A 24,149-nucleotide genomic window follows, 5' to 3' on the forward strand; every position below is an offset into this window, starting at 1 on the left:
GCATTCCCCCTGCAGCCAGACAAATGGAGGGCATCAACACAAGCACCGCTGCCAGGGACAGAGGGACTGCTTCTTGCTGGTCAGTCTTTCTCAGGGGTATCCATCTGGGCAGCTTTCCAGGAAAGTTTTCTAGCTGGCTACCAGGAATGTTTTGTGCAGCTGTTGTGGGGGGTTAGGGGACAGCTGGGCTTGTTGACAGCCCCCAGGAATGCCAAGGACAAGATAGGAATGGCAGGGCAGATGGGAGCCACTGGGGAATCTGGGCTTCTCAAGGCAAGTGCCTTGTTAGCAATGTGTGTGCACCTCTTGAGTAGGGCAACTTTCACAAGAGGAGACCACTGACTCAAACAGTAGAGCAAAGGCACTGTAGTTTAAAAGTGGTGTTTGAGCAAACTGTAGCAACCAGACAGGAGTGCTAGGTGTGCCTGTCTCCAAGGTCACTGCTGCTACAGGTGGTGTAGTATAATGACCTGCTGCCCCTGATTTTTGAGAACTGCAGCTGGGCATCAGGAAGGTAGCATGAGGGGTGGGGGGGGAGCAGCCCAGGGCAACCAATCAGAGTGCAGCTGCCACAGCAGTTGCTAGGCAGAACAAGACAATGAAAAATGGACTGCCTAGAGAGCCTTGGCTATTGAGCAGTATAAAAATGATATAAATAGATTTAAAAATGGATGCTGGAGTGTCTGCTGCTGCTGTAGCCATTCCTGCTGCCAGACTCTATGATGCAAATGTGGAAACCATAGGAAAGCATTGTAACTGAATTCACATATAACAAGCAATGGTGAAGCACGGAAATCTTGCAACAAACTGATTCTCTGGGTATTCATGGAAACCAAACATGCCATGCTTTACCACAGATGCTGAATTCACACACAGCAAGCCCTGCCTGCATGATTTCCACCATGGCTTCTTGTTATGTGTGAACACAGCCATTCTGTGTCCACTAAGCACACCCAGTCCTCTCTGGATTGTTTTTTTTGGTGGGGGTGGTTGGACTTCTGTGCATTTTCATATGATTCGTTGTGCTTCTGCAAACCTTGGGCTTCCTCTGGCTTGGCTGATTAAATGTGTCTTTAGCACTGTCACTGTGTGTCGCCTGAGTATGTTGTGCAAGCAGGAGCTATTGCTGGTGAAACAGGAAGCTAGCATTTCCTAGAGCAAACCTGGAAAAGAGCCAAAACATTCATTTCTGGAATGGGGCAGCTCACTGGAGTTCTCTTTCTGGGAGCTTCATTCATGTGGACCTGCTCCTTTCCAGCAACAAGTGTTTTTAGATGCACTAACTTCATGCTGTGACACTGGTAGAACTTGCTGGCAAATGAACAGCATTGGATTCTTATGGGTCTTAAGATGGTAGTGGTAGATGATACTATTTTGGCTACATAAAGGCTAGCAGTGGACTATGACCAGTATTGATACCTTAGGAACATTAACCAGTACAGTTGTATTTTCAATTGGGCATGTATATTTTGGGGTTGTAATTTATTTTTGAGCCATAGTAACTCCTTGAGTCAAGAGCTTTTTTTGATGCCACCATTTCTGGCTACCTGCAAAAAAGTTGCTTTGAGTTAATTGTAAAGTTAAGGTTCGGTAAAAAAAAGTCATTTTTTTCTCTGTGCCTGTGAGTTCCCTACAGAGCCATATAGTCTTAATACACCAGATTTTTAACCATCACTTAAATTTTTGGATTTCTAAGGAGCCTGAATGGCTTTAATTTAGGAATTAATGTATTCACTTAGATATAAGTGCTCATAGGATTGGAGTCTGCCTATCTATATCTATATCATCTATATCTATATATATCTGAAAATAAGTTCCATTGAATTGAATGGAATTTACTTAATAAATATATGCATTATTAGTTGCCTTACATAATATTGCTTATAAAAACTAAGATTTACCAGCAATATTGAAATGCTTAAAAGCTGAATTTCTGGGTGTGCACATAACAAATGTCTCAAGTGTGAAGAGATTTTGCTTAAGTTTGACATATCTGTGTTAAGATGCAACAGTATAGTCTTTTTATTATTAGAGCTAATTTGCCACACTGTGGCTATGTTCTCATTTCCACAAAAAACTGTGTTTTTTAGTGTGACATGAACAAAATCCTGTGAAGGTGCCATTCTTCTCCTCCTATACAGTTTGAGGAGTGAGTCTTGTTTAACTGTGGCTTCTCAAATTGACTGAACTAATAAATTGTGTTTAACATTAACTATGTTTATTCTCAAACAAGGCTTCTAACTGGTTTATGAAGCTGGCTTGTTTAAACTAATTGCAGTTAAGGTTAACTATATTTTTGGGGCCCAAACGCATGGGAAGCTGTGATTATTTATAAATTGAAGCTTCCAAACTCCTCTTTCTGGTCACAAGCACTTTTGAGGGTTGCTGCAACTATTGTGCTAAACTATAATTTTGATGTTGTAAGCCGCCCCGAGGTTTCGGCAAGGGGCGGCATAGAAATGCAATAATAATAATAATAATAATAATAATAATAATAATAATGTGTGAATGCAACCAATAGCACAATTGTTGTTACACTTGCAGCATGACACATAAATGAGGATGGTTAAATTTCTTTCTGTTTGTAGTATGATTATGCTAAGCAGAAACAAGCTCCCAAATTTCATATGTAGTCAGCCTAATTTTCAATTGTGTAATCAGACCAAAAAGAGAGAGAAACAAGATGTAGAAGAAAGAGGAAATGCTTTTAAGCTTGCACAATATTGTAATAAAACAATATTTTGCAGAATATTCCTTTCAATAGAGAAGTATGAGGACTATACAACTTAGTGCTTTTTGGGAAAGAAAAGCAGTACTTGCAAATGTTAAAGTTGCAAACCGGCTCAGTATTCAGACTATTCTCAGCACAAGTCAGTGATAATACAAACTTGTTCTAGAAACAGTGAAACTGTAATATGATTTAATTATCTCCTTTGTTGAAAATAACACTTATGAATAGGACATAAAAAGCGAGTAACTCAGTGGTAAAAAGACAAATCAGCAAGGGTTTTTTGATTTAATGAAATAGGTCTAATAGCCATTAAATTGTTTATTACCTGGGCACTAAGGGTACACAAGACCATACTTCACTGAAATCACTTTTTTGTTGCTTTTATTTACATTTATTTACAAATAATTTCATGACAAAGCATGTATGTAATTTCTTATTTCTTCCTCCTGAGTAAAATACATTTTAACAAAATTAAATATACATACCTTATTGTATTTGCTGTAATGCAGATGCTTAGCGGGAGTACTCTCAATTTTGTGGAACTCTTACTCTGTTTTATCTGCTTTATCAGTTTGTGTTGCACTGCAGAATTAAGATAATCAAGATGCATATATTTTACTAAAACACATAGTAAATTTCTCTACTAAATCACTTTAGACATAGTGATTTCTCTACTAAATGTAGTGGAGTTCTGTTACTGGATTTCTCTGGGCACATCTGGTACTAACTGCACAATTGAAGACATTTTTAAGCATTGAGTTCTGGTATGTGTTCTCTTAACTTTAAAGGAACACTTCATTCATATAGTCCTCACCTTCCTTGAGGTTTGCTTGTTTGTTTTGTAGTTGCTGTGATTCTTATTTCTGTGTATGTGTGCTGACTTTCCATCATATAGTTGTTACTAAGAAGATCCCAGAATACCACCTCCTTCCTTACCTGTACTATAAAAATGAGTAAGTCCAGTTCACATGCCAGGTTGCATTCCACATGCAAACTACTTTCATTTTGCATGAACAGGAAGACCCGGACACTTCATAAGTTAATAAATCTTGTGTCAACTTTAGGTTGCTTAACTCACAAACATCCACTGGTGTCCAGTTTCACATGTCATGCAGCAACCTCTGTTCAAGCTAATAGGAAGATACTTATGCAGAATGAAAGCAGCTCTTGCACACCTCAAAACAATGATCCCCAACCTTCTGGGGCCTCATTAAAGTGCCCAGTGTCTAAGGAGGGACACATCTTAAATCAAACTGTAACACAATTATTAACCTACCAGTTTAGGTCAAAAGTAAACATTCAGAGTCAGTAAAATGTTAATTTGAATGCAATCCATTTTGGAACAATATTTTACTGTTGAATCCTTTTATGTAGCTGCACATGCTTACCAGTCAGTGTGATTTTTGTGGCTGTTTCTTGTTAGCTAAGACATTAATGTCCAGCTCAAGGTTTGTGACAGACACCCTTAAAATATCATGTAAATATACATCTGTAAGTCTTTACCTTCATTTGGATTTCACAATTTTCATCTTGGAAAAAGTTTGTTCACAGATGTATGTGATGCCAAAGACTGTGAACATTCCTGCAGCAAAATTCGTTAGGTAATATGTGTATTACCCAAATATATCAGGTGGACCACAACAGAAATCTAACAGACTATTTCCTTTGTAAATGTCTCTTGAGATTATCACTGGTTTCCAAATCATTAGTTCCATCTGAAAAAAGCATCTTCTGGTGCTACTTCAAATGGATTCTGAAACATTCTTATGTCTTTTTTCATGCTTATGTCAGTGAATCTTTTGTAATTCCACCTGCAACAGGTTCAGTGCTTTGGTGTGTCAACATTGAATTGTAAATTCCCATCCTTCTCAATTTTAGTTCATTGCAGCATGAGAAGTTTGAAAAGTTACTCTCACTAACTTGCTTCACAAAAAATGTTTAGTTTTGCTTCTAAAGCTTTCAGTTCAGAATACAGGTAACGTAGAATCTTTACTTTTCCTTGCAACCTTAGGTTCAGTGTGTTCTGATGCTCTGTGATGTCAGTTAAGAAAGCCAAATAAAAAATCCATCCAGGGTGAGAAAGTACTTCTTGACATTTCCCTTTCTCCTTGAGAAAGACATCAGCTTCATGATGAAGACTGAAAACACCTTTGAGGACTTTGCCTCTGCTAAGCCCCCAGACTTCTGCATGGTGCAATATATTTCCATATTCTGCATCTATCCCTGAGAGAAAATTTTGAAACTGACTCTGAGTAAGGTCATGATGCCTGATGTAATTAATGCAGGATACAACTGTACACACCATCCTTTCCCACAGAAGCATCTTACTACACGTTTTTGCTGATGGATGATGTAGTGAAATTTATTTTCAATATTTCTTCACTGATTCTTGCAGCTATTTTACTTTCTACCATATTTCTTACACCATCAGTTGTGATGCTTTTCAATTTATCTCAACTCAGACCAAGATTTTCTGCTGATTCACATACCTTCAAGAATTTGTTTTCTGCAGTTATAGAGACTTTCAAACTCTGCAACACACAGAATTCTTCCATAATTCTGAAGTTGGAATCTAGCCCCCGATAAATATTAGTAGTTGAGCAGTGTCTGTAATGTCATTGCTCTCATCTAATGCCAAAGGAAAAAAAAATCAAAACTTTTTGCTCTGACAGTCAGTGACATACGCAACTCTTCTAGTTCTTCAGAAGGGCTGCTGATTGTAGATACAGATCAACTGACACAACTTACACAGGATACCTTATCAGAGCACATTTCCTCCATTACTTTAACCACACACTCCTTAACAAAGTCACCATCAGTGAATGGCTTACCACTCTCAGCAATACATTTAGCAATGTGATAGTTTGCCCTCACAGTTGACAGGTTCTCAATGTGTTTTCTAAAACTATTTTGCTGTAAAAACATTGATTTTTTTAAAGAGAATTTATCTTGTTCACTTGCACCTCTCCTTGATATATTGATTAGCTCTTGTGACAGGATTTAAAGTACCCCTTAACATTGTTGATACTGTCCATGGGGTTTTCATGGCAAGGATACTGGAGTGGGTTGCCATTTCCTTCTCCAGTGGATCACCTTTTGTCAGAGCTCTCTGCTATGACCTGACCGTCTTGGGTGCCCCTGCACAGCATAGCTCATAGCTTCATTGCACTACACAAGCCCCTTTGCCATGTCAAGGCAGTGATCCATGAAGTGACTTTATCCTTTATCCTTGTTTAAAACAAAGTAGTAGTCCACTCAGTAGTCCATTTGTCATGAAAGACACAGTGTTCATCTGCAGATTCTCATTTCTTTGAAACAGAACTTTCTTTTGCAGACATCTTACAGAATTTTTAGCAGAGCAGCAGTTGTAGAGTTTCTTTGAATATATAAAAATAAGAGAAGTATAGTTTTAGGGGTCTAACTTACCCCTTCCTCATCAAATCCACCCATACTAATATATATAAATATATTTTAATTGGAAGCCCTCCAAAAAAGAGCGGGTATAGAGAGTGTGAATGAAAGGGAAGTCTCCCACCTGAAACAAAGGATATGCCATTGAGTTGACTTCAAATTATAAGTAGGGTACATACACAGTGATGTGTATATATCATTGCCTGCCAGCCAAGCCTGTCAGGAGAAGCAAAATGGCAGCCGGGGGAAGGGCACTTTGCGGGAGGAAGATGTGGGAAGGGGAATCCCATAAGCTTCCCTGCTATGAGAGTAAGCCTTCCCTCTCAACCCAACGGGCTACTTACCAGCCCCTGCAATCACAGATGCATGAGAAGACTCCTAGCTGGAGTGGACAAGGAAGAGAGGCAAAATCAAGCAAGGCAAAAAGTCAGAGTAACCAGCTCTTGTTGAGGAAGGAAGAATGATTTTGCCTGTAGCAGTAACCTTGGAAGCCACGTGGAAGAACCTTGATGGGTGGAGCCTCTAGAACTGCCCAGTATGCAAAACTCTTTGCATCCTTTTTGCAAAAATACCAGCCTTTTACTCTCCTTTTTCTGCCTTTTTTGCAAGGGCAGGCCAAACATCTCTTGCACCCATCCACACAGCTGCTTTATCTTTTTTTTTTCTTTTTAGACAGGAGAAAAACCATAAATACAATCACAACAGTGATAACATAAAAAGAACACAATAATTAATAAATGAAAGAGTGCACCCACCCCTGATACCAATACTACCATCATACACATACTATAACAATAATATATAATATACTTCAATTATACCCATATCCCCTCCAGAAATTCATATAATCTTGATTGGATTTACAGCCTTTGCCTTCTATCAGTACTGCTTTTACAAAATCTTTCCAAATTTCATTATATTCATTTGCTTTCATTAATCCTTTTTTAATTTTTATTTCTGTTGTCAGTTTATCATTAATTACCACATTCCATATTTCACTATACCATTCATGCCTTTCCAAAACCCAGTTCTGTTTCCAATAACTGCTTTATCTTCTTTACTCACATACGTAGCTTTCAACATGGTAATGCATGGAGAGGGAGAGTGAAACAGCTGAGTGGTAATGGGTAGCTGAGCTGTGCTAGCAAGCGAAGCACCCAGAATGACCAAAATGCTAGTATGGAGGACCAAGACAGAATGATCCATGGAGACCAGAAGAACCAAGGTTGCTATTGTGTTTTTGGTATGGGAAAAACAGCAGTAGCTGGTGCCATTTGAGGCCGCAAGAACAGTGTGGGTCTAAGGAAAAATGACTTGAGGGTGACACAGTAAGCAAGCGGGATGGAGGGCCACACATAAGGAGCTTGGGGGTTACAGGTTGGGGTCTCCTGCCTCACAATTTGGCATATCATGGGTTTATTAGAGTGCAGATTAGGGCAGTATTCATCTGTGCAATGAAATTGTGTAAGTGTTATGAAATGTCTAGCTTACAAAGAGACTAACAGTTTAAAAATAATTGCTTTCATTTCATATATTGTGACAAAGACTACCAAGACTTTCAAATCAGTTTCTGCTTATTTAAGAATCTACTGGGCAAGGAAGCTGGTTTCAAAGCTGTTAGGAACATAGAATTTTCTAGATTCAACATAGGTGCTACCTGATCTTAGAAATATTTCTGCTATTTATCTTAATTTAGCATCTTTATCTTCAAAATTTAGTTTCTATGCAAGGAGATAGGAACATGACCATAAATCTAAGAAAAAGGTATTACCGAATCCTCCCTGCTGCCTCTTTGTGGGTACCTTAGTAGCTTTTCCTGCTAAAAGGACAGTATGTTTAGGATATTGTTCTTTGGATTCTTTACTGATTACTATTGAGGAGTAAAATAGTGATTGGCAACTTGCCACAAAGTCTTAGCCAAGAATCTGTTCTCTCATCAGCAGTAGCACCCCACCTCATCTGTAATATAGGCCAGAGCTAGTAGTGATTTATATTATACAATTCTTTTAAGGTTCACTGCCTGGTTCACACAATACAATAGCCTCCCATGGCTTAGTTTACCCACAGGGACTCTTGCATTATGCTAGGTTGCTTTGGGTGCCATTTTTCATGGTACTTGCAACTATCCAATTTGGTGTGGTTTGTTGTGTTGTGTAAGCCTGGGTGGCAGGCTTTGCTTAAGGATCAGACAAGGCTCAAATAACCCATGACTTGTTGTCGGTTTACTTGTAAGATGTGTCAAACCCTCAAACAGCTCCTGCTACCTGGTTGCCCAGCTTATGAAGCCATGTGAAACTACAAGTGCCATCCAGCACAACATGGCTTCCACTGCAGATTATTTATTTATTTGGGATATTTCTAACCCATCCAATCACTATGCGTCTCTGGACAGCTTAGAACAAATAAATAAGCTGTTGATTAAAACTTTGGTGCATTGTCATGATCTGTGAACAGGTTCAATATCTGTTATGTTCTTTAACTAGGTAATCATTTATATTTATAGTAATTTAAAATACTTTATAAACATGAAGTATCTAATCACATTTTAAAAGTATACCACTTATGTTTAGTTTAATATCTATAGTTCAGTTTTCTATTAAAATGATGCAAGGTGAATGGCTAAAAGAAATAATTCTGCTCCATCTGTAGAGTGCCCCCCTCAAAGCTACATTTGCCTGGCATCTAGGTTTTATATTGCTTGATTTATTATTACATTAATACCTCACCTTTTCCAAGGAACCCAAGACAGCTTACACAACCACCACTTCCATTTTATTCTCATAACAGGCCTGTGAAGTTAGTCTGAAAAATTAGCATACCTAGTGAGCTTTATGGATGAGAGCAGACTAAAACCCAGATCTACTGAGTCTCAGAACAATGTTCTAATTACTATATATCACATTTTCTGTCATATTGTCTGTTTGGTGCTGCTTGAAGTCCTTTTCTTTTAGGAACAGTTTTAGTAGTTTTTCAGATCTCTAAAGTGTTTTGTCCTTGCTCTGGATTTTATTATGTGCCACCTTGTTTTTATCCTTGCCGCTGGTTTTATCATGTGGTACTTTATTGTCATTATTTTATTTTTGTATTTCATATTTTTAAATTACTTGTACACCAGCTTGAATGTGAATTACAGTCTAAAAATGTAATAGATACAATAACTTACAATACAAATACACAAAAATCACACAATCTTTTTTTGTTTTACAATATCATTGTTTACATTAATAAACACAGCAAAAACAATGTAACAAATCTCAGTAAAACCATAGGTCACTTAGAATAATATAACGGTAGAGTTGGAAAGGGCCAAGGGGGTGATAAGGTCCAGCCCTCTGCTCAGTGCAGGATTCAAAGTTAAACCATCCCTCTCTGATGGCTGCTCCTAACAGTCAGGGAGTTCTTCCTGATGTTTAGCCAAAACCTGGTATGCTGTCATTTAAGAATATCTTTCTGTGTCTTGCACTCTGGAGTGATCAAGAAGAGATCCTCATCTTCCTCAGTGTGACAACCGTTCAAGTACTTGAAGAGTGCTCTCCTATCTCCCCTCAGTCTTCTCTTCCTGAAGCTGAACATGTCTAGTTCTCTCAATCTTTTCTTAACGGGTTTTGCCTCCAGTCCCTGAATCATCCTTATTGCCCTCCTCTGTACCCTTTCTAGCGTTTCTGCATCTTTTTAAAACTTAGGTGCCCAGAACTGGATGCAGTACTCCAGCTTAGTCTACTAGTGGTGAGTATAGTGCAACTAGTACTTCATGTTTTTTGGAAGTGATGCTTCTGCTATAAAGCAGCCCAAAATAACATTGACCAGTGTGGTGTAGTGGTTAAGAGCATGGGACTGGGACTCAGGCAATCTGGGTTCTAGTCTCCGCTCAGCCATGGAGCCAACTGGGTGACTTTGGGCCAGTCACAGACTCTCAGCCCAACCTACCTCACAAGGTTGTTGTGGGGATAAGATGGAGGAGGAGAATGATGTAAGCTGCCTTGAGCCCTTTGTAGGAAAAAGGCAGGATATTAAAAAAAAAACAAAACAAAAACATTTGCCCTTTTTGCACCTGCATCATATTGTTGGCTCATTTAGCTTGTGATCTACAAGATTGTTGTGGGGTTGGACAGCAGGGGGTTGAACTTGATGGCCTTCATGGCCCCTTCCAACTCTTCTATGATTCTAAAATCCTTCTCATTAGCAGCACAGTTGAGCCAAGTGCTCCCCATCTTGTAGAAGTACATTTTGTTTCTTGTTCCTAAGTGGAGGATTTAGCATTTGTCCCTATTGAATTACATTCTGCTACTCTTTGCCCAGTGTTCTAACCTATTGAGATCACCCTGTATCTTATCTCCATCTTCCAGGGTATTTGTTCTTCCACTCAGCTTTGTGTGATCTGCTAATTTAATTATCTTTCCTTGTACTTATCTAAATCATTAATAAAAATGTTGAAGAGCACTAGTCCCAGGATGGAATCCTGTGGCACACCACTTGTCATCTCCCCTCCCCTTTGAGAATGTGCTGTTGATGAGCACTCTTTGAGTCCATTTTTGCAGTCAGTTGTGGATCTACTAACGGTTGCCCTTTTTTGCTAGTTAGGTAATCAGGATGTCATGGGGCACTTTGTCGAAGGCTTTGCTAAAGTCTAGATAGATTATGTCCACAGCATTCCCACAGTCCATTTGGGAGGTTACCCAGTCAAAAATGACATTAGATTTGTCTGCAAGGATTTGTTCTTGCGAAATCCATGTTGGCTTCTAGTAATTAATGCGTTGTCTTCAAGGTATTTGCAGATGGTTTGTTTTCTATTTTGCTGTAGAATTTTTCCTGGGATTGATATCAGACTAACTGGTATATAGTTCACAGGTTCCTCTTTTTTTCTTGTAGATAGGGACAATATTAATTCATCTCTGGTTATCTGGAACTTCTTATGTCTTCCATGAATTCTTGAAGATGATTGATAGTGATTTCCTTGAGTTCTTCTGCTAGCTCTTTCATGATTCTGGGATGGATATCATTGGGCCCTGAAGATTTGAACTCATTTAGCTCAATTAGAAGATCTTTGACCATTTGCCTGACAATCTTGACCTTCCATCCTGCCCCATCAGCTTGTACTATACCTTTGTCAGGAGGGTTGTAGTTCTTCGTTTGGGAGAAGGCTGAAGCAAACTATCTGTTATCATAGTTCCATCCACAATGAGTAGTTGAACTCCCTTATTATGGATGTATCTTAAGAAGGCTGTTTTCCTTGCCTTTCGCATGCATTGCTATTCTCAGTTCATGCCTAGCTTTAGCCTTCCTGACACCATCCCTGCAATTCCATGCTACCTGCCTGTATTCTGCCTTTGTAGCCTGGCCTGCCTTCTACTTTCTATGCATTCCCTTTTTTGTTTTCAGATCATTTCTAAGCTTTTTGTGAAGCCACTTAGGCTTTTCTCTTGACTTCTATCCTTTCTCCTTACTGGAATTATTTGTAATTGTGCTCTAGAATTTCCTTTTTTAAAAAATCCCCGCCCATATTGCACTCCTTTTTCATTGCTATGAGACTTCAGTTATCATTGTTCTGAATTTATTAAAATTGGTTTTCCTAAATTTCAGTGTACATGATTGGCTATACTTGGCTTTTATTTCATTTAGAATCACAAATTTAGGTATGAAACAATCACTTGCTCCATGAGTTTCTGTAACTGTCATTCTGTCCACTAAAGTCCCATGGCATTCTTGAAGTCACATGTGCTTATTTGGCAGTGAAAAACAGTGGGCAGGTACCTGTTGAATTTTTACCTGGAAGGAGTTCTATCATTGTTTGTAGCCTCTGAAAAGGTTGATGCCCACAAGGCATTGAGTATAAATGGGTCAAAGAGCAGGGCATCCAAAGCTGATTTAAAAATTTGGGTAGCTTCATAGGGGAGCACACAGTCACTGAGATAATACAGTCCTATCTGTGTAGGACCTTAAAGTTCAGTGTCAGCACTTTAATAATGGATGCATAACCTATGTAAGGCCAGATAAATGTGTTCCGCCCTGAGACCATACAATAGCTAGCAGCCAAATTATTAGAAGGGGTTTTTAGTTTTTGCTTGACTTCCTGATGGTGTCAAATTCTGAAATTTGTTGTATAAAGAACCGTTTAAATTTTACCAGTGCTGGCCTACTCCTATGCACCAGGCAACCCAAGCCTACTGCTTGCTCATTAGTCACCACTTTTTTTGCAATTCAACTATAATGTTTCACCATTCGCTTTTGATTTAATTTTATTTTCACTGGTTATGTTATTTATTATATTGGTATGTATTGTTTTGTTTTGTTGTGTTCTGATTTTAATTATTGTAAGCTGTCCTGAGATGCCATGCATAAGGGACAGCAGATAAAAGTTCTTAATAAATAATGTATTACTGAACTTTTATTGTATATGCTTTAAGATGTACAAGGCTTAAAACATAAACAAAAACTTATTCTGCTGACCATATCAATATTATACATGTTTCCATTGCATAATAAAGTGGACATCTATGAATGGGGACTGAGGTTTGAGATTGTGATAATCCAAGAAAAACTACAGCTTAGTTCATTGCTTTGCATTTCTGGCCCTTCTGCTGTATCTAATAAAGTAGACAAAGCAGTCCCATGACAAGGCTGTTGGGGGTTGTTATGGCAGAACTGTAGCTAATTTTCAGTACTGCCATGTTTGTTTTTCCCTCCATCAGTGACTTCTTGTGGTTAAAATTTGGGCAGTGGTACTTGGGATCAGGGGCGGGGGTGCCTACAGTAACAATCCTTTCTGAACTGTGTATTCACTTCAATATTGTCATTTTTTATCATTTGTAGAGAGAATAAAAGGATTCTAATGGGAGAACCGTTCTTCTGAATTTCGGTTTTGGCTGGCTGGCTGCCGCTATGGGTGAGTTCTTGAATTTAATAGAGGGCTCAATGCAGAAGTTTCTGAATAAGGGGAAAACCTTGATAATTTAAGTGTATGTATTACAATTTGCAAATACACAAATGTGTCAGTCTCAGGATAGTTAATTTGGGGGAAATTATGAGTGTCCTTTTAAGTATGAAATGTTTGTATAGCTCTAATCAGCAGTTAGTTTTGCTTAATAACATATCTTGCCCTCCTCCCTGGCTAAAACTGCCTCCTGGCATGTTCTCTTGCTATCGATGCTGCTTTTGCAGGCAAACCTCTTTTATGGAGCAACACAATTTGCTCTAGCTAGCATTGCCAATATTTCGACTAACTTCTGTAGACAGCATCTTAACATTGACTTGATGTGCAGACATCATTATTCAGGGATTCTGTCTCCAAGTTGAGACAGGTTCATCTACTGATAGGCTCACCTATAATTAAAACTATTATAAAAGCAGGCCAGACCATTTTTTCTAATGCATTAGTTGCCCCTACTGCTAGGGATCAGAAATAGCTTTGCATCTTCCAGTTGCTGACTCCTGGGCTATTTTGCTATAAGATATTGCTAGATTAAATTAGGGATTGCTTGTAATTTTATGAACTGAGCTACTGTTTTCCATCCATGCGTGCTCTCTAAATTAGCCCAAAAAGGATTTTCATATGCAAGCATAATATTGGGAGATTCTACTTTGAGTTATATTAAACCATATATTAATGCTAATTTGAATATTAATGGCATATTAACGGACTTCTTAATATAATTATAACTTAAGTTATATAATTCATTAATGATTACTTATTAAATCAATGATTTCATATTGATGTCTTGTAAGATTTAGTATTAAATAATATTGGTTACAGGTATTTTATTCCTTATGGGTCTTATGAATACTTTGAGATAGATTGGCCCTGAAAGCAGCATACATAAAGTTCTTTTTCCTCAGCTTTTCATGATCAATTTGAACAGTCACTGACAGCCCCTCTGAAGGGCCAGGATAGCACATTGGAGGTGTTATGAATAGTTCACCACCCCTTTTTTATGCACCAAATATGCATGGATAGTTTTGTTAACTTATTTTTGAAACATTTGTGGCCAAATTGCTATCAAAAGTAGGAGGTGATTCCCACAGACATTGACCTAGAGAGGCTTCCAATTGGAAGTTTTGGGGCTTTGCACCGGTAACTGTCAAGGTGTGGGGTGACAATTCCAAGCAGAGATACAAGTGATATTTGTTCAGGAAAAGATGGTTCATCCTTTGCTGGCATTGGAATCCTCAGAGCTTTTTGTGCCCTTGTGCCCTGAACTTTTCCACCCATTCATGGGATGGAAAGGTAAAGTCCACCCCCTCTTAAGTGGAGCACAGATGTTTGATAGGCAGCTGTCAAAATATTGCTTCCTTTGTAAGGTTTGTCTCTAACAAGGCTGCCCATGCTTTTTCACAGAGAGATAGGCAAAAGTAAGTTTTAAAAGGTTGGTAGACCACTTACAGCCCATCCAGTGTGCTGCTTTGGCATGACCAGTGGCTGTCAAAATGGACATTGCAAAAAGCAATGGTGAGAGAGAAAATGGTGGGATAGCTGTGGTGAGCAAAAGCAGCTTCTAATTGCATTGGGGAGAACAACTTAAGCCAACGAGTCTTCTGTGATGCTTGAAGTGGAGGAGAGGGGGTGACAACGCATAGTAAGACTGCCAGCCTGTTGGGCATATGGTGGGCATATGGTGGGTGGCTTATTGCCAGGGTGAGATGGCATAGTGCACAAACCTGTCCATTTGGGGTCCCAGTAGGTAGAATCCAAGAGTGTCATTCTGAGAACTCAAATAATGGTACTGGAGTTCTGCCAGATCTTTCTCTTGCGCAAGAAGCTGCCTGTTAAACTGGCACAACTGGTTGTGCAAGCTGTTACATAACCAGTTGTACAATGCATTGAGCAAGAAGAATGTACATTGTTGTACAACTATTGCAACTGTACAAACATAACTTTAGTTGGATTTTTCTGTTCAGTTTGGAATCAAGTTTCTTCTAGTGCAACTTCATTTCCCCTAACAGTATGTTGGATGCTACCCAGTATGTCCTTAGAGTCACTTTGTCCCCTGTAAAACCAGCAATTGATATGAGGAAGCGACCGATGATGCAATGAAACCCAATGTTTGAAAAGAGATTTGAATATAAATTTCCCTCATCTGTAAGGTACCGACCGTACATTGTCCCCTACCTTCGGCCTCTGATGATGGTGAAGTTAAAGATGCACTTATCTTCAGGATTTGGCCCAAGAGTGCACACCTAGGTTCCATTTTTGTGCCATTGTAATTTATGAGGACATCATTCTTCTTTCCCACAAGCACTATAATCCATAAGCAATTTTAGTTCATGGCTGAGGAAAAGGTTGGTCAGCAGTGTGACAGAAAGGAGAAAGAGAATATTGTACTGCTCAGTAAATAAAAATAAGTGGGTGACATTTTTTTTAAAATGGAGATGAGCATTTTGTGAGGAGTTGGCTAGGCTCATACGGTGAGGAAAGTTACAAATATCTGCATAATTGATGGCCTCTAGGGATTAGTTCATTTTACAGGTTAAAAACCTGATTTTATCTTCTGGAAGGGAATTGAAACAACCAATTCAAACATTGTGAGAAGACAGACCTAGAAAAGCAGGAATGGAAAAGAGTACCCTCCCTCATTCACAACCAGTGCAGAAAGAACCACACTGTTACTTCAAGGTCTCAAATATGACCTCTGAGAAAGGGTCTCGTGGCATTGCTCAGGGCAGGGAGGGGAGGAGACTGTCACAGCTTCAATAATAGGTGTTATCCTGGCAGCACACTCCCTCCACTCTGGATAGGGCTACCATAATGCTCTGATTTTGGAGGACTATGGGCATCTGAATTAGATTGCTCCCAAAGTATGCTTGAACTTTTTCTACAAATAGTTCATGTCTCATATTTGCAGTATATTAAGTAACAGTACATAGGGTACTGTTTTAGCTTTGTTTATTTTACTTGTACCTAGTATATCTGCTAAATTAGTCGTTTTCTGATGTAAATGAACCTATGGAAGGTAGCATAGTTAGCATCAGAAAAAATTCCATATCAAAATGGTCTGAAAAATCCAAATATTACTGTTTAGTCCCACTGGCCAAGCAGGATGTGGATACAGGCATGGGGGCACTAGGGTTGTTGCCCAAGAGAGAAGGAGGCAGTAGCACAAAACAGTTTGGGGACCACTAGGCTAGAACATATAGGCTGGTTATTCTTTCCTTTTTTGCAGGAGATTTAATATATAAATATTTTTCTGTTCTTTTATGTATTCTGTGGGCTGATTGTATCATTTGTTTCTTAGTCTTTATCTTTAATTTATATCCTAATTAATATATTTTACATTTTATTTATAAAGTTGTCTTCAGTAATGCTTCTTGGGATAGGGAAGAGATCTTGTAGCTTTTCAATTAAATTGTTGCATTAGTGGGATACTTCATGTAGTAGATTGCTTTCCAGCAAATGATTCAGACGCTTACTACCCTAATAATGCAAGTTAGAATTCAAAGAAGCTCATGTAATAATATTGGAGAGTCTTGAGATCAACGTAATTAGTGAGTGAAGATATTATCATCTGATCCATCTTCAGATCCTACTTGTATTATTGGAGGTAGTTCTTAAAGTGTTAACTCTTACTTGTTGCTAAAGGCTTTTTAAAACTTTCAGTGACATCTCTCTTTACAGATGAACAGCAGGCTTTGAATTCAATCATGCAAGATTTGGCAGTCCTTCATAAGGCAAGTCGTCCTGCCTTGCCTCTGCAAGAAACGGGAAAAACAAAGTCGTCTTCACCGAAAAAGCAGGTAATCCTGTAATGTGTTTGTCTAACACAGTGAAGAATTTGTGTTTGCATTTGAAGTGTGTGATTTTCACTTCCTGGGAATGTTCCACCTTGTGGTGTGCATATTTTCCAAATTAGGAGGAAAATGAAAGGGATATAGTGTAGCAGAACAGATCTTAAACAGATGTGTGCTGTATGCTAGGGTAACGCATTTCCCAAATTCCCACTTCCTATTTTTTTTTCCATTGCTGAAGAATGTTGTTTCAAATATGTGGGAATGTGTGTTGACCCTCTGTAATCTAGGGAGGAAAACTTGGAAACTCTCATTAACAAATGCTACTTACTTCTGATTTTGAGTTTTGATACATATGTATAATTTTTCTACAGAATGACATCCGAGTCAAATTTGAACATCGAGGAGAGAAAAGGTAAACATAGTAATCCACTCTGATATCACTTTTGCTACTTCATGACTTCAGCTGAACCCCTTTTTAGTTTCCAGAATCCATACAGAATATTTTACAGCTTTGTAGAGTACTTGAGAGAAATAGACACTCGGCCAATCTTGATATTTCATGAACAGAAATCTAAGTATTCTGTTAAAATTCATGCAAATATATGGATGAATGTCCCATAGCAGTTCATGTTGCTTTTTGTGTTCCTAGAACAGAATGAGAAGCAAGAAATAGCACCTAATCCAAAAGACCTACTTAGAGATTAAAGGCCTTTTTGAATAAAGCTGTTTTGCTGGCCTGGAGAAAGGCAGCAAAAAGGAAGTAAACTTCCTTGGGAGGGAATTACCTAGTCACCATAAAGGTAACCACCAATGTGAAAGTGGCCTCAAAGAAGACTGAATTGCCAAGCTGGCTCATACGAGAGTAAGCAGACTTACAGGGAGCCTGGTCCCCAGCTGGAATATTGCAGTATCTGGTCACAACCAGATGCATGGCAGGATTCAGTTTTCCAAATTTAGGATTATTCGTTTTTGCTGCTCTTCTTGAGTTTTCTTGTCAGCAATGTATGTACATAGTAAGGTTGTATCCAGTGCACCTACTGGCACAAAATTCCTCTGCCTGATTTCAGGCAATTCCTTACTCCAACTTCAACCCAATATGGCATATTCACTGTTCAGGAGGTCCCCTGAGGAAAGGGGAGAAGATAAGAGAAAGAACTGTGTGAGCTGCCTTTTGCTTGCACAACTATTTGATACATCCCACAGGGTTTAGTAATTGAGAGAAGATACCAAATGTTATAAAAAGTTGGTTTTTCCTCCTAGATGTTGCTATTTCATGAGGAAAATCTTAACTTCCATCATTGTAATACATAACCACTTATTTTCATGTATTACAGAATTCTACAGTTTTCTAGACCTATCAAGCTAGAAAATCTTGCATCAAAAGCTAAAGTTGCCTTTGGACAGCCTATGAATTTGCTTTATAGCAATAACGAGGTAAAATAATGATTTCTAAAGCTATCTGTGGGTTTGGTAAAGTGAATATTGAATAGCCTTGAAATATGTAATTGCAACCAAACTTGGGTATACTTTTAAAGTTTGCAGTAAACTCCAATTAACAATGTGGCATTTTGCTTTGAAAACAGTTGAACAGCTCTACTGTTCATTCCATTCCACTTCCTAATGTCAAATAATATTTAGATGTAATATGTCTTTCAGTGAATATTTTATTTTGAATGAGCTGGTGAACGTTGGCAGATCACTTACAAGAACATAAGAGCCATGCTGGATCAGCTCAAAGGTCCCTCTGCACCAACATTATGTTTACACAGTGGCCAATGAAGTACATGTGGGAAATCTAGAAGTAGGACATGACTGTAGTACCAGGTAGCATATAGCCATTGGGAATGCTGTCTGATCCTTATTGGTTTCTTCGTTATCCTCCATGAAATTGTCTAATACCCTTTTGTAGCCAAACAAATTTGTAGAAGTGAATTTCATAATTTAGTTATGTGCTGTCTTAACACAGTTCTATGTGCTATGTGAAGAAGTGCTTCCATTTTTCTTTCCCACAAACCAGCTTCATGGGATTGCCCCAGCTTCTAATATTGCAGAAGGGAGAAACATGTCTCCTATCCGGCTTCTCCACACCAAGCATTATTTTACACATTTGTATCATGTCTCCAGTCCACTCATTCTCATTTGGCTCCTGCTGCTAACCAGAAATGCAAGCTGATCCTGGTATCTGAAAAAGCCAACAATAGTAAACCATGAATAACCCATGTTTGTAAAGGGTAGCCCTGATTTGGACACCATGGTAAAGATTTCTATTTTTATTACTTTAACTGCTCATGGAAGGAGACAATTAGAAGCATACCATTCATTTAAGCCAGGATTAACCAACATCCTGTTTTACTGTTCTATACAAATGTAGCCTCTGTGTGAAAATGAAGACACAGCCATCTTTGTAACTAGGCAGCAATTAAAATTAAACCAGATGAGAGCTCTTCCAATTATATCATTATTGCCAAGCTTGGAAAACAAAACCATTTGTAGAGGCAGCCAATTTTAACTTGACTATGACTATTGAGAGCCAGACACTAAAGAGAATGCTTTTTCTTTATCCTTTCTGGGAAGATCAGTGGAATCTATTTCCTGGAACTGAGTCTCCCTTCTTATTACTATTGGCTGCTCTAGTTAGCACTCTTTAGATGCCTGCTGCTTGCTCTGAAACTGACATTGCTTCCATGAGATGGAGTACTGTGTACAAAAAATAAATCTGAATACTAGTTGAAACATTAGGACCTCTTAAATATGTTTCCCCGATTTGTATATTTTTTGTGTTTAGTTTGTGCACAGTGAGTGAAATACCAAGCGACATTATAGCTGAAATTATTAACATGTGTATGTGATGTTGAAAGCTCACATTCCTTCTCACTTTAGGCTTGTATCATGTGAAGCCAAAAAAACAATTTTAAAACTATAATAGTATTTGAAGTGGAATGTTAGAAATATTAAGCCAGAGGGCAATCCTACCAAACGAAAGTATGTACATCCAAATGTGATCAGTTCATTTGCGAGTAAACATTCCTCCCATCGGCATTCTCTACACACGGGGCTGGTTCAGACAATTGGGTGGTGAGCTAGATCCAATGTACGGTGGCAAGCAGGTAATGTAATCTGCCTAGTTTGTTTGTTTACTAGGTTTCTTGGGAGAAATCTGCAAATAATTTTTATCTAGAAGAAAACTAGGGATGCAGGTGGCGCAGTGGTTTAAACTGCTGGGCTGGTTGATCAAAAGGTCGCTGGTTTGAATCTGCACAATGGGGTAAGATCCCATTGGCCCATCCCAGCTCCTGCCAACCTTGCAGTTCGAAAGCATGCAAATGCAAGTAGATAAAAAGCTACCACTTTGGTGGGAAGGTAAACAGCGTTTTGTGCACTTCGGTTTTTAGTCATGCCAGCCACATGACCATGGAGATGGTCTGCGGACAAACGCTGGCTCCCTCGGCTAGGAAACGGAGATGAGCACTGCCCCTTAGAGTCAGACATGACTGGACTTTAATGACTAGGGGAAACCTTTACCTTTTTAGAAGAAAACTCGCATATTTAATGTTTAATATCTTATAGAGAATTTGGGGTCCTAAGACTCTCTTGACTATTAAAAATAATCTGGTTATAAAAGAACTTGTTGTGTCTGGGGGAACTTTAGAAACTGAGTAAAAGACAGAAGAGCATAGTGGATTGAATTTCAGCACCTTGCACAGCTCAGTGCTCCTCTGGCTACTGTTCCTTGATAGCCAGTTCACTGTAATGCTCATATCCAAGTCACACTCCTCCTTTCAGCCTTGCTGCCAGTCAAGTTATGCCAGTGTTATCCACAGAAGGTACTTGGGTCCTGCTCTGGTCAATTTAATCCTTTAGGCCAGGGATACTGTTGTACTTTAACTACACACATCAGCTGTGGATATTGTGACCTTAATCTCTGTGTGTTTTTCCCATGCAGTTAGTGATCCCGTTAGCTACCCAGGATGACTTGGATAAAGCTGTAGAGCTCCTTGATCGAAGTGTTCATATGAAGAGCCTCAAGATACTGCTTGTTGCTCATGGAAACACACAGGTATGTGCATGTTTGTATGTAATGGATTTTTGTACATGTAGGGTTGGCTTCATAGTTCTGCTCAGCAGAGTTTGGCTTGTTCCAGAGGAAGGAGAAAGTATAGCATTTTTAACCAATTTCTCCTTCCTGTTGCAGCCCTCTGTGTCCCTCATAAGCTGCTGTGCCAGGTTGAAGAACCTCTGGAACAGCACAAGGGTTGTGTAAGGGTTGTGTATAGGTGGAAGAGGGGATTAGCAAAAACAGCCACCCTGTCCCTCCCTCCAGAGGACAGCCCTTGTTGGAAAATTAGTTCATTCTGTGAATAGAAAGAGACCTTTTGGGACTAGTAGGACAAGTCAGGATCTAACCCGACTTCTTGATGCTTTTGTAATTTGAACATTATCATAATACTCTGAGTTTGTCTGGACTTGGGAGCAAACAGCACCTACTTGTTTCTCAAGCATTTTCGTTGAGAAATGGCATAGAAAAATATTGTTAATATTTAAAAGAACTTGCTTATTTTATTAGTATATTAAATCCCTACTCTTTTTAGGAATAAATAATCATCTTTATGATTTCACCCCCAGGGTAACATGGAGCCCCGACCATCACTGGAAGATTTAGATAATACTGTTTTCAGAGTGACAGAAAGGAAAAGCCGAGTTTCTGTAATAGGTAATGTTTGAGTGTTTATTACTTTTTAAAACTTCCCAACTCTGCATAGTATACAAGTTAAAAGCAAAATAAAGGTAGCAATAAAACAATAATAAAACAAGTTGGATAAAAATGCAGCAGTGTATAATAACACCAAAGAAAAACCCAGAAACATGTTAAACAAAGCAAATGTTCAAAAACACAAGTTCCTAAAATTGACTGAAGAAAATTAAAAAAACTTGAAAGATCAAATTGTAGGCACCAAAAGAAAAGCTTCCTGGAGGAGTCTCTCACAGGTGAGCACCTCCACTAAAAAGGCCTCTCTCTTGTGATCACTCACCTCGCCCCATTTGACGGGGGCATCTGGAATAATTCTCAAATAAGGAACTTCTTGTTCCATTAGACAAATATGGGAGAAGACATTCCCTCAGTAATTTACTATACCATTCATATATTTACTTAATAAGCTAATCATTAGCATAAAATTTGGGGGTGGGGGGACTACGTTTGCCTCCCTAAGGTGCTTGGAAAAAGGTAGAATATACATATTTTTCGCTCGATAAGACGCACCTGACCATAAGACACACCTAGTTTTTAGAGGAGGAAAACAAGAAAAAAATATTCTGAATCAAATGGTTTACTAAACTATTTAATAAACTATAACAGAATACAGTAATACCGTATTTCAACCTTGTAAAGTGAACAGCAGTCAACAGTGGCATTAAGAACCATCATCGCTGTCATTAACAAAAGAGAGACTTTAAAGTTCGAGTACTCTTCTAGTTTTTGTTGAACCCATAGAACTCATCACCACTAGAGTCAGAATTTATGTAGCTCTGTTGCTCACAATCACTGACATCGCTTTCTTAGTCAGTAGTGGAATTATTGAAGGAATCCACAATCTACACCAGTTATACAAGAGCTGCTGCAGACAATTCAATAACAAATCTAAAAAAGCCAGTAATGTCCACCCTGCCCTACTAGTAAATAATGGGGGGGGGGGCGGAGCAGGGCGTGCCGAGTGCATGCCGGCCAGGTGGTGCCACGTGGGGCCAGAAGCGTGCTGGCGGTGGTCTTCCAGGCAGCACAGCAGCGGCAGGTCTTCCCAGGCGGTGGGGGTGAGCAGTCCGCCTCTCTGGGCGGGCAGCGGGTTAAAGCCCGCGACGACTCCTCCACACCTCTCCCCCTGAGCGGTACAGCTCTCACCTGCGCCGGGGGGGCGGGGTGGAGCAGGGCACACCAAACGTGTGCTGGCCGGGTGGTGCCACGTGGTGCAGGTGGCCGGCAGCGTCCTGGGCATCAGGCACACACACATTCGCTCTATAAGACGCACAGACATTTCCCCTTAACTTTTGAGGGGGAAAAAGTGTGTCTTATAGAGCGAAAAATACGGTAAATAAATTAACCAATAGATGGGGGCAGACTTATACTACAAACCACTGGTTTATGAAAAAGCAACTCTCGTGTTTAAGGTGGCGATACTTGGAAAGGTTTAAATATAAGCTTCAATTATTACTTTTGCCAGGGTGAATGCAGTATTAGCATCTGGTGAGAGTCACTGCATGAGTCTCCTGCAATAGATCTAAGATCGCTGGAGATGGGGGAGCATGCTCTTCCCTTTCTTTCCTGCAGGAGAAAGAAGTGTGCAGTGAGAGAGGGAGGATCCTGAAGTAATTGCTTATGACGCAGCTCTGAACTCCACCACTGAGCAGCTGCTAAAGTTTGTGTGCACCATATTTTTCTTTCCTAGAGGAGAGATGTAGGTGGGGGGAGAGGATCCTGCTGCTTGGCGGAAGAACTCTGAACTTCTTAGCTGAATAGTGGCTGAAATTGGAATGCTCCTCTCCAGACTTTCCAATGAGAAAAGTTGGGGTAGACTTCTTTGCAATTCAGTGGAGCTGCTTGCTTCAGTCCAGCTGGCAGTGGGGATGAACTTGGCCAGAGATGCCAGCCAAAAATTGTAGACACTTATTATATGTCTAGCTATTTGTAGGAAGACTTGTCTGCAAAGGTTCCCAGATTCTTGGCCTATTTGACTCCTTGATGAAACTTGTCAAAGTTCTTACTTTAAGTAGACAACCATGGTAGTTTTGTGCTCCGTTCTTGGTTATATTTTACTTTGTTTTATGCTGCTTGGCTGATCTTGCTTGTTACTGTGGGGCCTCTGTGGTTTGGATGTTTTGTAGTTCTGTAGCTGAATTCACTAGAACTTCAGAGTTTACTCACTACAATAAAGAAATGGTTATTAAGCTGCTTTTCTTAAATATCTTTTAATCATGTGCATCAACTGTTAGGGCTTCTGTTCCTGCATATTGTATGGGTATTTCTCTTTAAAACTGCATAGTTCCCAGCATCTGCAGCCCCACCCCCCAGCTGTGTTTTGAGCCTCCTTCAATTTTGCCAGTCCCTACATATGCATTTACCTCACAGTCAATAAGAATTAGAGCAGACAAGATTAGTGAGGCAATCACCATAATGGCTACAGATTGTAGTAAGATGCCTCCTTTCTTGCATAAAATTATATATTATTTATTTGGAACATTTATATGCTGCCCCATTTGCAAAAAACCTCGCAAAAAACCTGTATCTATTGTATGT

At 39.2% G+C, this 24,149-nt stretch overlaps 1 protein-coding gene and 1 long non-coding RNA gene across 2 annotated transcripts in view; one reads left to right on the forward strand and one right to left on the reverse strand.

Annotated features, from left to right (window-relative positions):
- LOC123027571 overlaps positions 1-5,231 on the reverse strand; it is a 12,788-nt gene extending 7,557 nt beyond the window's left edge. Inside the window, exons 1-2 of the long non-coding RNA XR_006415525.1 lie at positions 3,970-5,231; positions 875-882 (exon numbers count right to left, since the gene is read on the reverse strand). This is a non-coding gene — a long non-coding RNA (uncharacterized LOC123027571). The remainder of the gene's footprint in view (positions 1-874; positions 883-3,969) is intronic.
- MAP3K2 (mitogen-activated protein kinase kinase kinase 2) overlaps positions 1-24,149 on the forward strand; it is a 59,944-nt gene that overhangs the window by 3,351 nt on the left and 32,444 nt on the right. Inside the window, exons 2-7 of the mRNA XM_044438504.1 lie at positions 12,953-13,025; positions 16,749-16,867; positions 17,233-17,273; positions 18,196-18,295; positions 20,805-20,918; positions 21,485-21,572. Coding sequence (XP_044294439.1) covers positions 13,022-13,025; positions 16,749-16,867; positions 17,233-17,273; positions 18,196-18,295; positions 20,805-20,918; positions 21,485-21,572 — 466 coding nt within the window. The 5' untranslated portion in view covers positions 12,953-13,021. The remainder of the gene's footprint in view (positions 1-12,952; positions 13,026-16,748; positions 16,868-17,232; positions 17,274-18,195; positions 18,296-20,804; positions 20,919-21,484; positions 21,573-24,149) is intronic.

The sequence above is a fragment of the Varanus komodoensis genome, unplaced genomic scaffold (genome assembly GCF_004798865.1).
Source record: "Varanus komodoensis strain SLA01 unplaced genomic scaffold, ASM479886v1 scaffold32, whole genome shotgun sequence".
NCBI classification, from domain to species: Eukaryota; Metazoa; Chordata; class Lepidosauria; order Squamata; family Varanidae; genus Varanus; species Varanus komodoensis.